This window comes from Pseudophryne corroboree, chromosome 5, assembly GCF_028390025.1.
Source record: "Pseudophryne corroboree isolate aPseCor3 chromosome 5, aPseCor3.hap2, whole genome shotgun sequence".
NCBI lineage: Eukaryota > Metazoa > Chordata > Amphibia > Anura > Myobatrachidae > Pseudophryne > Pseudophryne corroboree.
Window position 1 is genome coordinate 559,737,422 of NC_086448.1, and position 16,052 is coordinate 559,753,473.

The 16,052-nt window shown below is 43.8% G+C and overlaps 1 protein-coding gene across 3 annotated transcripts in view; it reads right to left on the reverse strand.

Moving 5' to 3' along the window:
- DCDC2 (doublecortin domain containing 2) overlaps nucleotides 1-14,694 on the reverse strand; it is a 401,802-nt gene extending 387,108 nt beyond the window's left edge. Inside the window, exons 1-2 of one of the 3 annotated variants that reach the window (XM_063923248.1) lie at nucleotides 13,791-14,694; nucleotides 314-365 (exon numbers count right to left, since the gene is read on the reverse strand). In XM_063923248.1, coding sequence (XP_063779318.1) covers nucleotides 314-365; nucleotides 13,791-14,110 — 372 coding nt within the window. In that variant the 5' untranslated portion in view covers nucleotides 14,111-14,694. The remainder of the gene's footprint in view (nucleotides 1-313; nucleotides 366-13,790) is intronic. The other 2 variants (XM_063923249.1, XM_063923251.1) reach the window with 2 other exon arrangements.
- Nucleotides 14,695-16,052: the final 1,358 nt, after the last annotated feature.

Sequence of the window (16,052 nt, forward strand, 5' to 3'; positions counted from 1 at the left end):
AATGTACCTTGCCTAAAGAGGTGAGCATTAAGCGGCTCTCCAGCTGATATGGGATTACACATCTCAGCATGCCCTGACACAGTTTTGTCATGGGCATACTGAAACTGTGGCAAGGCATTCTGGGATGTGTAGTTTAACAGCAACTGGAGGGACACTTATTGCTCACTTCTGCGCTGTCTACATCAAAATGACCTTTTATCAAATCTGATGCATTGACAATCACTATGCAGGATTATAATTAGCATAAAATGCTGTAACAATGTTGAAACAAGTATATTTCACCAAAAATAAAATATAGAAAATAAATTAGTACCTGACTTAAAGGATCCAATGTCTTTTTCTTATTTTCCCCAATATGTATGTAGCTGAAACATGCAAAAAACAAAAATAATTATGTTAATTATATATATATATATTTGTTATATTCAGCATTTCTGTAATATTACCTCAAAGAGATGTTTGTTCAAAGTGTAAAAGGCAAATTTATAACTAAATGTTTTCAAACTATGGCAGAAGATAAAAATAATTTGTTATATAAGTTACTTACACAAAGTATCAAACATACACCTCAACTAATGTTATAACTATGTGCCATTCTTCACCAACAAGTGTGCCAAAATCTGTCACATATCTGGTGGTAAAGTAGTCATCCTGTACTTGACCCAAGTAGCTGAGCGAAACTCTGTACAATTCAGTCGTTTACACAATACATGTATTATTTCTGTTGGGATGTTGTCAATATCTCGGCGGTTGGGATCTCACCGGTCAGAATACCGACACCGGGATCCCGACCGCTGAGAATGCCGGCAGCGGCGCCAGGGCTATTCCCACTCGTGGTTGTCCACGACACCCATAGAGTGGGAACAGAACCTGTAGCAAGTGCAGCGAGCCACCGAGCCCGCAAGGGGCTTTCTGGCGCTTGCTCCGCTGCCGGCATTCTGGCGTCCAGGATCCCAGGGTAGGTATTTGACCTCCGGGATCCCGGCCGCCGGTATTCCAACACCAACCCTGTCTGTTACCAGTCAGTAGCTTTTCAGTAAATTTAATTTGATGTAGGTCATATTTTCTTGGGTTAGGTTATAGCACAGTGATGGACTCATTTTAAAAAGATTATTTTTCATCTATAGTCATCTCTTCATTTCTGGACACAGAAACTAATAACTCCTGAAATGCTTTTTACATCTGTGAATGTTATTAGTAGCTATTTTAAATAAGGCAATTTAGAACTGTTTAATGGTCATTTTAATCTAAATAATAATTTGCTAAGGTCTATACTGTCTCCAATATGTATGCACATCGGAAGCCAGGGCGTGTGCTGCCCACCCATGTTCTCCTACTTCTAAGAAGATGGAGAAGAGGAGGACTCACAATGTCAATGGGAATGGGGTAAGTATAAGGGGCCAGCTCTGGATGAAGCCAGAAGAAAAATCAATGCAACAGTCGGCAAGTTCATTGTTTCAGAAGGGGGCAGTGTTATCAGGCATGATCAAATTCAGTTTCACAGCTCAACGTTATACAGAGCAGACGTAGTACACCTATCTGAGGCCGGCCTAGAGCTGTTTAACACACAGCTGATGGGGGCAATAGAGGCTTGTTAGGGTCACAGTAGTGGTGGCTGCTACAGTTCGCGGGGAACCTAGCGTTGGCGGAAGCGCTGCAGGCCAGCCAATAAGGGCGCTGGCACATCCAGGGAGAAACCCAACCCCAGCAAGAAATAGGCTGATACACCCGGTACCACCCAGATGGGGGGCCGGGCCAAAGCCCGGATAAGGGGCGGGGGTGAGTTCTCCCAGGCCTATGCATCAGGGGCAGAGAAGGGGGTCGGTTACTGGTTTCAGTTGCAAGGAGAGCTGGGGATCCGCAGTGCTATGTAGGCCACCAATAGATTCAATCAGTAAATTTATCCTCAAATTTAATAAACTGTGACCTTTTTTAATTCGCAAACGTATACAAGTCTCCATCTGCTTATTTCAGGTGCAAGGGAAGGGTCCGGGGGGAGGGCGGGGAAGGATTGCAAATCCTTCACTCCATTGGTCTGCATGATACTGCCCTCTCTTGGCTGTCTTCCTACCTCTCTGACCGTTCATTCTCTGTCTCCTCTCATGACACCACCACCCCTCACTTACACTAACTGTAGGTGTACCCCAAGGTTCTGTCCTTGGTCCTCTTCTTTTCTCTCTCTATACGTCCTCACTAGGTAAGCTCATTAGTTCTTTTGGTTTCCAATATCATCTCTATGCTGATGACACTCAAATCTATCTTTCCTCTCCAGACCTCTCCCCTGCTCTCCTCACTCGTATCTCCAACTGTCTCTCTGCTATCTCTGTTTGGATGTCCCAGCACTTTCTTAAACTTAACATGTCTAAGACCGAGCTGATCATCTTCCCTCCCTCCCGCATAACTTCACCTCCTACAATCTCATTATTTATTGATGGCACTACTATCTCCTCTAGCCCCCAAGTGCACTGTCTTGGAGTAATCCTTGACTCCTCCCTCTCCTTCAAACCACACATTCAGCACCTCTCGCAAACCTGACGTTTTCATCTAAAAATATTTCCAGGATCAGACCCTTTCTGACCCAGGATGCTACTAAGACTCTTATCCACTCACTGGTCATCTCCAGACTGGAATACTGTAATCTCCTCCTGACTGGCATTCCTGACAAATACCTCTCTCCACTCAAATCTATCCTCAATGCTGCTGCCCGGCTCATTTTCCTCACCAAACGCACTACGTCCACCTCTCCTCTCTTACAAGACCTTCACTGGCTCCCCTTCCCTTTCAGAATCCACTTCAAGCTTCTCACATTCACTTACAAAGCCCTCACCCACTCCTCTCCCATCTACATCTCTGACCTTATCTCCCTTTACACTCCCACCCGTCCTCTTCGCTCTGCTAATGCACACTGACTCTCCTGCCTACTTCCTTACACTCCTACCTCCAAGATTTCTAACGTGCTGCTCCATTTCTCTGGAATTCCCTACCTCTCCCACTCAGACTCTCCACCTCTCTACAAAGCTTCAAACGGGCTCTCAAGACCCACTTCTTCACCAAACCCAGCCAAATCTCATCCTAACCCTCTGTTCCACACTCTCTATGTACCTTGTCTGTGTCACCCCGTCTGTCTACCCCTCCCCTTTAGAATGTAAGCTCTCGTGAGTAGGGCCCTCTTCCTTCATGTGCTTATCCTTTTTCTTACTTTAATAATCTTCAACTGCACCAAATCCAGCAGTCTTCTGCCACCTGATACTTATTTCAGTGTCATCTGCTGATGTAGCTATGTTTATTTACCCTGTACTTGTCCTATATTGTCATCAACTGTAAGTTGCTGTTTTCCTGTTTTTGATTATAATTTTGATTGGAAATGGAATTAGATGGCCATGCAAATATCATCTTCTACATAAAAACATGCACCAGTGCTCATAGATCCTTCGATAATTGACCATCCGAGTAACCCTATGGTCATGTAGAATGGGTGCAGGAACTGAGATGCTTGCGTCGTGCTTTCTACACAAGAAATCGCAGATGTGGGCTGAGACACTCCCCGTGAAGGCTCCCAAACAGTCTGACTGTCAATCAATTTGTGAATAGATCCTCGTGTGACCGCAATGCATGTGCAATCATTCAACTGCGTAAATAGCTTTGCATACATCTATGAAACAAGCCCAATGTCCTAGAGATCATCAAAGTGGACCTTTCTATATGTGTTGCGTTGGACAGATCATATACACCATACAAAATGTGCATGATAATTGCTCATCGGGACCAACAACAAATATAGGGGGTGATTCAGACCTGATCGCTAGGCTGCTAAAATTGTAGCCCAGAGATCAGATAGTCACCGCCCAAGGAGAGTGTATATTCGCCATTCAAGTGTGCGATCGCATGTGTATGCCAAGCTGCTAAAAAAACCTCAGTCAGCGGACAGCTGCATATCCGTTCGCACTTCACTCACCAGTGAATGTTTTGCCCTCAGTGTGCAGTCTCTGTGCAACCTAGGACTAACTCCTACAGTGTGATCAGAACGGGCTGATCGGGGCCGGAGCTGACATCATCCCCTTCCTGCCCAAAAAAACACTTGGGCATGCCTGCGTTTCCCTGACACTCCCAGAAAACGGTCAGTTGCCACCCACAAATGGCTTCCTCCTGTCAATCAGCATGCGAATAGCTGTGCGATTAGAATTTTCGCACCAGCCTGTCAATGACCGGCGATGCCTGTTGTTGTTTGCCGATGCGCGTGCACATTACGGTGCATACGCATGCGCAGCTATTACCTGACCGCCTCCTGTGCAAAAACACACAGCAATGATCAGGTCTGAATCAGGCCCATAGTGCAGCAGACCAGATCAGTAGAACAGATCCTACAGGTTTTTAAACAATAATTGGCCCTGGGTTCAGCATACGCTGTACAATAATTATTGGACCAAACAGCCGAAAATCATCTGTTCAGGACAATTATTACATAGTGTATACCTAAGATTTGCCTGTACATGAACAGCTTTAAAAAGACAGCTAAAGTTATTGTTGGCTTGTAAGCATTTCCTTGCAAATAAATACTTAACATGATCTATTTGCTCTTATACAGTATATCAACAATGGTAATATATACAGCTTACAGAACTTCACAAATAATTGCTTTCACGATGTTTAAATGGACTTTCCAATAAAGCTTTATAAAGGATAGCTTAAGTTATGCAACATTAACGTGAATACAATTAACAGCTCTTATTCCGGACATACATAAATACATTCTGAAGAGGGGCTTTTTGTGGCCAGATAATCTGAGGAGTGGATACTTCAGGTAGTTGCATGGAAGACTGAAAAGGGTTTCTATTTAGATCAATATTTGTTTAAACATTTACTTAGCTATTGAGTATGCAATTATTGTGTCCTAAGACAAATAACACATATAGGGGGTAATTCCAAGTTGATCGCAGAAGGATTTTTGATAGCAATTGGGCAAAACCATGTGCACTGCAGGGGAGGCAGATATAACATGTGCAGAAAGAGTTAGATTTGGGTGGGTTATTTTGTTTCTGTGCAGGGTAAATACTGGCTGCTTTATTTTTACACTGCAAATTAGATTGCAGATTGAACACACCCCACCCAAATCTAACTCTCTCTGCACATGTTATATCTGCCTCCCCTGCAGTGCACATGGTTTTGCCCAATTGCTAACAAAAATCCTGCTGCGATCAACTTGGAATTACCCCCATGTGCACTGCAGGGGAGGCAGATTTAACATGTGTACAGTATCTCTTGCTACAATAATGTGTCTGATTGCGAACTCATGGTAGCCCATACTTGCTGATACAGGGAGACTCCACGTTTGGGAGTCAAAGCTGGCAATCATGAGTAGCTTTGACGGACAGACTTAAATTGGCAATACAAATAAATGTTAAGTAAACCTAATTCAGCCTTAATTTCTATTGCCGTTTTAAATCTATCGGTCAGTGCTGCTGATAAATGGTAGATCGGAAAACTTGCTGGTTAGTGAGTACTGTATACCCCAACAAGTTCAACTGGTAGCATATGTGGAAGATAATCATTTATATGTCAGAAATATAATAGATGACTCGATATAGAGAAATATGCAAGAAATAAACTCAAGTTACTGTAGATGCTCATTAGAAACCAAGAGTGTATATGTAGACTCAATTCAATGTAATAAAAACATTTAAATGCCCAATAGTGACACATGAACTAGGCTTTATTGAAATTCCCTCACTCCCATGATTACAGTAGTTTAAAACATAAAGTAGAGATGAGCGGGTTCAGATTTACTCGGTTCAAACACCAGAATTAACGCAAGTTCGATTTTATCTGGATTTTTCTTATTGGATATCCAAAATATGTGACATCCGTGAGCCAATAAGATGCCGTTTTGAGATCCGGGTAAATCAGAGTAGATCCGAGTAAAATCAAAACCACTCATCTCTAAAATAAGAAGTATGTTAAGAAAAAAAGTTGAAACTAATGGGTGGTCTTCAGTTTGCCGGCTGTCGGGGTCCCGGCGCACAGTATACCAGCGCCGGAATCCCGACACCTTTTCTCCCTCTTGGGGGTCCACGACTTCCCTGGAGGGAGAATAGATGGCGTGGCCACCGTGCCCACAGCGTGGCGAGCGCAGCGAGCCCGCAAGGGGCTCATTTGTGCTCGCCCAGCTGTCTGTATGCCAGCGTTCAGGATTCCGGCACCGGTATGCTGTGCGCCGGGACCCCGACAGCCGGCATACCATACTACACCCGAAATTAATGAAGAGGATAAGCCTAACGTGATTATAACAAATAATTTACTTTTTATTTCTACTCTTCCCACCAGCATTTCAAACTGGACCCGCAGCCCTGAAAACAGTAGGTGCTGGGTGATATATTTTTGGAAGTACAGAAGTTCCAAAGATGGAATCTGTGTATACAGGTGCACATAGGTGTGCGCAGGGGGGGGTGCCTAGTGCGCACAGGCACCCCCTAATGTCTGGCACCCTGATCTCACATGCCTGATGCAGCGATCGCCGAGCAGGCTGATTACTGTCCCCTCTGCGCTGCACCCTGTCAGGACTGCATTACTGACCGGACGCCTGGGTTAATCAAGGATGCCACCGCCCACCCGTCACACCCGCCACATTCCCACCTCTCTCCTTCTATGCTATGCCAACGCCAGACACTGATGAGGAGCAGCCTGCAGCCAGCGTTCCTCTTAGGAAGACAAATTCAATACTGGCAGGCAGCCGGCAGCAGCATTGACGCGTCACTCGTTTTTCCAGCAGCAGTAGTACTAGTCTGCGACTGTCAGTTTCAGTGAGTGACTGACTTGTAAGTAAGCTGCTGCAGCTTGCAGGGGAAAGAGAGGGGGAGCCAGACCAGGCTGAGGAGGAGCAGTGTAATTGCAGTGAGTGCCATCAGGGGTGTTTGTTTGGTGCACACCACAACATCTGACAATGTATCTGCTTTATTAGGATTGGCACAAGGGTGGATATTTATATTGTGTTGACCATCAATAGATGGTGCTAGACACGGCCAAAAGGTGGTGCTAGACACACCCCTCCGACGGTGCACCCCCTAATAAAATGTGCTGCGCACGCCTATGCAGGTGCATTGTCTCACTGTGGGAGAGCATTTTTTTAGCTCATAAATAATCCCCATTGAGTAACCCAGAGGTGTCATCATACACCTATCCTTTCTGCCCCATATGGTATGAGACATCACATGTAGCAATTCCTGTGCATAAGTACTCACTCTAAGTGCCTGAATTTTGACTATTAATACACTAAGGGCCTAATTCAGACCTGATCGCTGCTGTGCATTTCCGCGATCAGGTCTGAACTGCGCATGCGCAGGCGCCATAGTGTGGCGGCGCAGGCGCCATAGTGTGGCGGCGCATGCCAGAGATGCTATCAGCATCTCAGCCTAGCAATCGCCTCTGCCTGATTGACAGGCAGGGGCGTTCGCTGGGTGGGAGGGGCGGGGCGGCGGTGTTGGGCCGCCGTTCTGGGGGCGCGGTCCGGGCAACGCAGTGCCTGGTCCGTGTGGGGGGTGGGCCGCGGCAGATGCGTGATGTCACATGCAGCCGCTGTGACCGGAGAGAGCGACGGGTAGCTCCCTGCCAGCGCGCAGGAGGTGCGCTGGTAGGGAGTTACTCTTCAGGTACAAAAGCATCATCGCCGTCCGATGCTTTTGTACCTGTGCAGGGGGAAGGGGGGGGGCAGAGCCAGACATGCGGGATGGCCTAGCCCTGTGCTGGGTGTCCCCTAGCATGTCAGGGTAAATGTTCGTAGCAAAATTTTGCACGGCTACGATCAGGTCTGACTTAGCCCCTAATAGTGTACAAAATAGCTAATAGCGTACTAATTAGCTAATAGTGTAATATGGGCCTGATTCAGGGATGTACGTAAACCCCGATGGTTTGCCTACTACTCCAATGACGGATGGACTGTGCATGTGTAGCACCAATTCTGTGCATATGCAGCACTCGTTCTGTGCATGTACGGCAGCATTATTGGCACTGGGAGGCCGAGCGATGGCGTTGTGTTGCCCCCATTTTGTAGGGTTTCCTTGGCCAGTGTTTGCATCTTCTGACTCAGATTTTGTGGTCCTGGCATAGTGAAAATACTAGTCATCCTGCGTAATCTGGACGATGTTTTTGCAGAAGATCTGATGCTGCATCCTCGGATGCAGCAGCAGATCACACAAGCAGGCAGGAGGCCTCTATTTACACAAAACGCCTCCTGCAGCATTTGCACATTTACACATAGCAGCTGCGTCCAAAGATGCGCCTATCTCTAAATCAGGACCTAAGTAGCTCTTAGTGTACAATGTACTTAGAATTAGTATTTAGTATTAGAACAAAACAATTGATATAAAGTAGCACATTAAGAAAAAAATCGCAACGTCTGTGGCATGCCAAGTAGGGCTATCTGGAGTGATTTGGTGTATGCGGACACATCTGTATAACCCTAGTATTAACAAACCACTGGATACTACATGCTTGCCTACTCTCCCAGAATGTCCAGGAGACTCACAAATTTCAGGGACAACCCTCCCACATCTGTTCCTGCAGGAAAGTGGGCGCAGCTACAACGTGATACACCAGGGATGGCATCTTCTTTGTACCACCTACTGCTACTAGCAGGGTTGGACTGGCCCAAAGGGTCAAAGGGGAAACCCTTGGTGGGCCCCGCTGCCTGGGGGCCCACCTTCTTCTCTAGGAATCAGACTGAAGACTGTGCAATCATACATATGTTACCTTATACTGCACAGGACTATAGTGTATTCTCTACAGTGCCTTGCTGTTATTGATTTGGTACATTATCATGCATGCACTAGCAGTATATATGTATCAAGGGGCCCCGCCCATACACTATCTAATAGTTAGGCAAACCAATGTGGTGGCTGGCCACATTTCCTTTGTAGACTGGCCACAACCCCTAAGCATGGGCCCTGCCACTGCATTCCCCTGGTGGGCCCTACATGCCCCAGTCCAATACTGGCTACAAGGGTGAGAAATGCTGCATATGGCATTGCAGGAGTCACACACGCCACAACTGATTTTAGGATTTCTCTATGCACTAATATTACCACATGAAGGGGATTTAAAAATAAATAATAGTTGGCAATGTCCAAATCCTCATTTTTTAAATTGTATTTTTTGGATGGAGCTTTAGTCCTACTTTAGTCCTGCAACCCCTAACAATTGATAAATACGGTCCTCATTTTAGAGAGCAAACATTAACCACTGTATAACATCAGTATCTATTTAGCCTGCACTTATAATTAATACCAAAAGCAAATGTATGTATCTACCTAATTGCACCATAAATAGCAAGGGAACATTTTTAGTAGTAGCTTTGTATTTAAGTTGGGACCACAACATGCACGCCCGCGTCTGGCAGTGACAAATAGCTTTGTAAGCATATTTGCTGCTCAGAAAACTTTGAGGCTACCCTATTCAAATATTGCCAATGCAAAACTTTAGATCACAATGTTCTTGGGTGTTAAGTTTTGTGAGTAAAGCATTCTTTAGAGTTACTGACCCTTTGAGAGGTTATCTGTTTAACTTTAGATGTCTACCTGAATTTTTGGGCTAATAATTAACATTGTTTGAGATGAGGGAAAATCACTTTTACTACAGGAGCAAAGGTTCATAACTTAAATTCATTTGAAACGGACTTCTAAATATTACTGTGTATGTTAAAGTTGTGTGTTACCACAAAATATAAATTACAAGTCCGTTACAAAGTATAATAGTTACAGTTAATTTATATATTCCCTATTTACAGATCTTTTCTCTGTAATAAAAAAAAATAGTATTTTTAAAAACCTGCCTCTCATTGCACCCTGAGCCTACCTTTAATGTACTGTCCCATTGAGCTGGGCAATTATGGGAGGGGCACATTAAGTGTAGAAAGGGACAGATGAAAATACATCCACCAGTTTAGACAGAACCCCAAAATTTGGCTTAATAGCAGGATTGAAGTCATTCCGATGGGTTTCATTTTTGTGCAACACATCCCCCTACATCCCGCACCCTACCTATCCCGACGGTCGGCATGCAGACCAACAGGGACTAGTCCACGACTCCCATAGAGTTGGAATAGAACCTGTGGTGAGCGCAACGGGCTTGCTGCACTCGCCCCCTCCCCCCCGCCGGCGTTCTGCGACAGGGATCCCGGCGTCAGTAAGCTGCCTGCAGGGATCCCACGCGCCGATAATGTGTTACACACCCATTCCAGTTGCGATTTGTGAAAACTGACACTGTGCCGCTACTGCAAAAAATGGGTGGTTTTCGCAGTTTTTATATCCCCTATCCAATTGTTCACGCGGAAATACATAGTTCCTGTGAAAGGCCGCGGACACATCAATTTTCGCGGCACTTATAACGGGTCTAAGGGGCACTTATCTTGGATTAAGCATAAATCCTGATAAGTGTCGGAATCGGGGATAAGCTCCGTCTTATCAGGGCTAATTGGATAACCCTTGGCAAACTAATTAGCCACTAATCCGATACTGCCCTTATGGTTTAACTTTCAAATCTTAATCACACATTAGTTCTTTAGCAAATGAATAACACATCCATATTATTCCAAAGGACATCATCAAGTACATAAATTGTATTCTTTACTTTGAAATACAGATACATAGGTTCCAAATTAGTGTGTAAATCTATCAAAACTCAAGTCTCTGTTATTTTCCTGTAGCTGACGTGTACGCAGGCCCACTGTGATAATGCACCTATTTTCAGCACAATGGAAAGTGACAGAGGAAATTAAGATGCAACTTTCTTTCGTGTACAGGGATTTAGTCTAATAATAGAACAACACGATAACATTGACAGGTACTTCTATATAACCACAATTTAATGCATTGGATGTTTTAGAAGACAGTTTGTAAAGGTTACTAGTAGCATTAGTCATTATTTTCTTTTTATGTATCCCATGGCTAGCTGTTTGAGTATAACTATACAGATTCCTTGAAAATCTAGATCAATGGTTCTCAACCTCGGTCCTTAAGAACCCCCAACAGTTCATGTTTTCCAGGTCTCCTCACAAGATTGCAAGTGAAATAATTTGCTCCACCTGTTGGTCTTTTATAATGTGTCAGTGAGTAATGAATACACCTATTCAACTGCTAGGTGACCTGGAAAACATGAACTGTTGGGGGTACTTGAGGACCTAGGTTGGGAACCACTGATATAGATGATAACATTTGGCTAATCATTAAGTGCACAGAACTCCAATTCACAGTTTAATAATGATCCAGAATCTCACAGTTTACACAACTTTGCCATTACAGTCCAGGTTTTAAGGATACCCATGCTTGAGCACATGTGACTTAATTAGTACCTTAGTCAATTTGATTTAACCATCTGGACTCAAGCATGGATATCCTTAAAATCTGGACTGTAATGGCGGAGTTTAGGAAACTCTAGCCTAACTGGTATAAAAGTAATTTATTCAGGGGTTTTTTTTTTATCATCAATAAAATAACTCAGTCAATCTTATCGCATCTGGAAAGACGTATGAAAGGTAGAAGTGGACACCTAGTACAATCTGGAAAGGAGCCATGCTGGTACTGAACGTATTACAAGTAAAATGTACTGTAAGATGGCTTTCAGGGCATAATTTTTAGGCATTGGACTTTAAGTATATCTGAATATTTTTTTTATTTTTTGTATAGTATGGTTATAGTACTTATCAGACTTGTTTTACAGTGGCTAGTATTCATTAACAAAGGGCAATTAAATTCAGAGCAATGAGGACAGACTGCTGCTTAAATATCAATCCACAAACAATATATTCGCTCATTTATCCTCACACCCCCTATTATTATTATTATTATTATTATCATCCTTTATTTATTTGGCGCCACATGGGATCCGCAGCGCCCATTACACAGTACATAATTAAATGAGCAAACAAGAAAACAGCACTTACAGTACAGGACAATTTAGGACAGGTATGGAAAACCAGGAGTTAGGTGCCATCAAAGGGAGTATGGAGTATAAGATAGTGTAAGTAAGAAAAGGAAAGGCACATGAGGAAAGAAGGCCCTGGTCTTGAGAACTTACATAGGAAAATGAGGGAAGAATGCATATCGGTAACCATTTGCACAGCACAAAATCGCAGCGACAGCACATCGTTCGGGACTGAATATGTCTCAAGCTGGATACACACTATAAGATTATCTGTCCAATCTTTCTGCTTTGAATGAAAATCTGGTAATGTATGAGAGCAAATGACAATTGGCCATTTCCCAAACACTGGAAAACAGACAAAAATGGACATTCAGACAAATTGGTAAAATCCATTTAAATCAACGAATTTAACCAAACGACCATTTTTGCCCATTTTTCAGTGGTTGGAAGCAAATGGTTGATTGTCATTTGCTGCCATACATTACCACATTTTCCAACCAGAAAGATTGGACAGATGATCTTAAGGGCCCTACACATTTGGTGACCCGCCGCCGAGCTGCCCGACGGCCGATACAGCAGACGGGCAACCCGGCGGCGGTGGGGAGATGACAGGGGGATTGACGTTTCTTCACTCCCCCCGTCACCCGGCTCCATAGCAGTGCATGCTAATATGGAAGAGATTGTCCATATTGGCCTGCATACATAAGCGACCCGGCACCAACGATGAACAAGTGCGGGGCCGTGCATCGTTCATCATTGGTGCCTACACACTGAACAATATTAACGAGTTCTCATTCATTAATGAACGAGAACGTTTATATCATTCAGTTATATCGCTTAATGTGTAGGACCTATTATAGAGTATGTCCATCTTTAGAGGACTGCAATAAAGGCTTATCAGCAAAGAGAAAACATTACTACAGTTGAAAGAATTAAAACCAAATTGTTCCACACTTTATTTAACCAGCAAAACCAACTCATTTGCTTGGTAACTTCACTGCATGCATTTGGAATATTGTGATCAAATTTACTGTACATTTTGTCCAGTGAGAAGAGATCAGCATAAATACAAAAATGACTGGCTATGTACAGTATAGTATATGATGCTATTACAATACTTTAGCATTGAATACATATTTTACTATATTTCACATAATTGCCCATGGACACCAACACTGGGAACTCTGACACACATCCATTCATGTAGTTAGGTAAAAAAAACAACAACAACTAAAATAAAACAACAAAGCACTTTTTGTTGTCACACTGAAAACCAATTGAATGAACTATGCATTGCCTACAGGTCTAGTGTATAACTCTTACCACTGCTAAGAACATACGGTAACATCTAATATTGTACACCATTGTGAATATATTTAATTTTCCAAACTCAGGATTACTTTAAACTTTGCAAAAATATATCTGCTTTTAGAGTGACTTAAGCATGTAACAGCTGCGGTATGGTCTTATACAGTATTATGGGGGTGTTTTGATATACTGTATTATGCATATGTGTTTATATATATATATATATATATATATATATATACATACATGGATGGGTAAGGCACTCCTAAACTAAATATGAATGCTGCCGGTGCCTCCGTAAACCAAAGTCATAGCACAGAGAAAAGACGTGGCACTCGCAAAATGAAGAACTCACAGACTCAGTGAATTAAAGTAAATTTTATATATATATATATATATATATATATATATATATATATATATATATATATATATATATATAATGCATATGTGTTTTTATAAAACACTTCAGATCGGGTCATTGCATAGTGCATGGCAGATGCTGCTGGTCATTACCTTCTACCCTATAGAAGAACAAGAAAAGTGGGATCATTTATATTGACTTTACTTACTCCAACTTTTTGAAACTTTCCCTTCCCGCAGCCACATAGTATTCTCCAGGCTGTAGTTCGTCCAAAGAAGTGACCCTGTGCCCATATTTGGGGGTGTAAATGTTCCTTACTGCTCCGAAGGGGGCTTGTACCCCACCTGTCACATCCTTCAGAAAGACATCAAACGTGCCCACCCGCTTCTCATGGATCAGCATGCGGCGGCCGCGGTAGAAGGGGTCTCCGTTCCTGTAAACGTGCACGGTTTTGACAGCGGGTTGTTGGGCTAGGGGGACTAGCGATCGCCCCCCGCCGCCTGTGGCTGCTGCTGCTCCCGGCTGCATAGTATGAATGGGGAACCTGCCTGAGTCCACTGAGTCACAGTACAGCCTAGCTCAGCTGTCACCTCCGGGTGTTTGCTGTGTGTCCTCTGCAGCAAGGTGTAATTACCCGCTGTGTGTGCCGTCTGTGTCACCTCCTGCTAACTAGGGAATGCCACGCAGGGACACACTATGTACAAGGAGGGGGAAGGCAGCACTGCGTCGAGTATCCTTGTACAGTATATAGATATGTGGCAGCATTTACTCATACACCTGACTGTCTGTCCATGGTATCAGCACCTCCTCGCCTGTTACTGCTGGTGTGACAGCCCACACACCCCTCTCTGCGCTGCTGTCTCTGTTATCAGGATAATGCCTGTAAATGCAAGTGGCAATGAGACACCTGCTGCCCTGTGTGCCCTCCCTGCTCGCCTCCTCCTCCTCCCTGCAGGCCACACCTGCTGCCACCCATAATGAAGGAGCTCCAGCACCTGGAATCATGCACCTGCAGCCCTGCTAGCTGCAGTCATTGCAATGCGTGCACCCCCGCGATCGCCGCCCACCTCGCCAGATCAACGTATAACCGAATAAACACAATTGTTCTATAGTTATACCGTGTGATGCGGCACTGTGTAGCCATGGCAACCACCAAACACCGTCACGTGACAGGCAGCTTCCTTTGCCACGTGCCTGGCATCCTGCATCCATCGCTGCATGACCTGTCACTGAAAGCCAGTACCCATCACATACTGTATGTGATGTCAACTTCTATCTTTCACTATTCATCGAATATATATGCAATAATATCTTGTGATTTATTCAATGTTTTTGTGATGACCAGATATGTTATCAATACTGAAATACTGAGTAAAAATTGTAATACAGTTATAGCTCTCACATGACAGTATGGTCTAAATGATAGCATTTTCATATATAAGATACATCTTTGTGATTTATAAACATTATGTATGATCCATACTGCTCAGTATAGCAGAATGCTGCTTGAAATATTTCCACCTTTATTGAAAGCACTCATGGTTGTCAGGAATCCCATTTGATGCACTATTATAGCACAATTTTTCTCACTTCTAATCTGACATGGAGATATAACTAAATACGGCTGACACGGGAGAGAAATGTGGGAAAAGAAATATTCCTTGAACCTACTTTTTTGTTTTTATTATTTTCAGGAGTATCTATTGAGCACCAAAGAAAATAAGATTTTAAACCTACCGGTAAATCTTTTTCTCCTAGTCCGTAGAGGATGCTGGGGACTCTGTAAGGACCATGGGGTATAGACGGGCTCCGCAGGAGACATGGGCACTTTAAGACTTTAAATGGGCGTGAACTGGCTCCTCCCTCTATGCCCCTCCTCCAGACTCCAGTTGTAGGAACTGTGCCCAGAGGAGATGGACATTACGAGGAAAAGGATTTTGTTAATTAAGGGTGAGACACATACCAGCTCACACCACAAACACACCGTACAACATGGTATATAAGTAAACCAGTTAACAGTATGAACAACAAAAATCAGCAACAGTCTGATCTCAACTGTAACACAACCCTTGTGTAACCTTATCAATAACTATGTACAATCATTGCAGAATTCAGTCCGCACTGGGACGGGCGCCCATCATCCTCTACGGACTAGGAGAAAAAGATTTACCGGTAGGTTTAAAATCTTATTTCTCTGACGTCCTAGTGGATGCTGGGAACTCCGTAAGGACCATGGGGAATAGACGGGCTCCGCAGGAGACTGGGCACTCTAAAAGAAAGATTAGGTACTATCTGGTGTGCACTGGCTCCTCCCTCTATGCCCCTCCTCCAGACCTCAGTTAGATTTCTGTGCCCGGCCGAGCTGGATGCACACTAGGGGCTCTCCTGAGCTCCTAGAAAGAAAGTATATTTTAGGTTTTTTATTTTACAGTGAGACCTGCTGGCAACAGGCTCACTGCAACGAGGGACT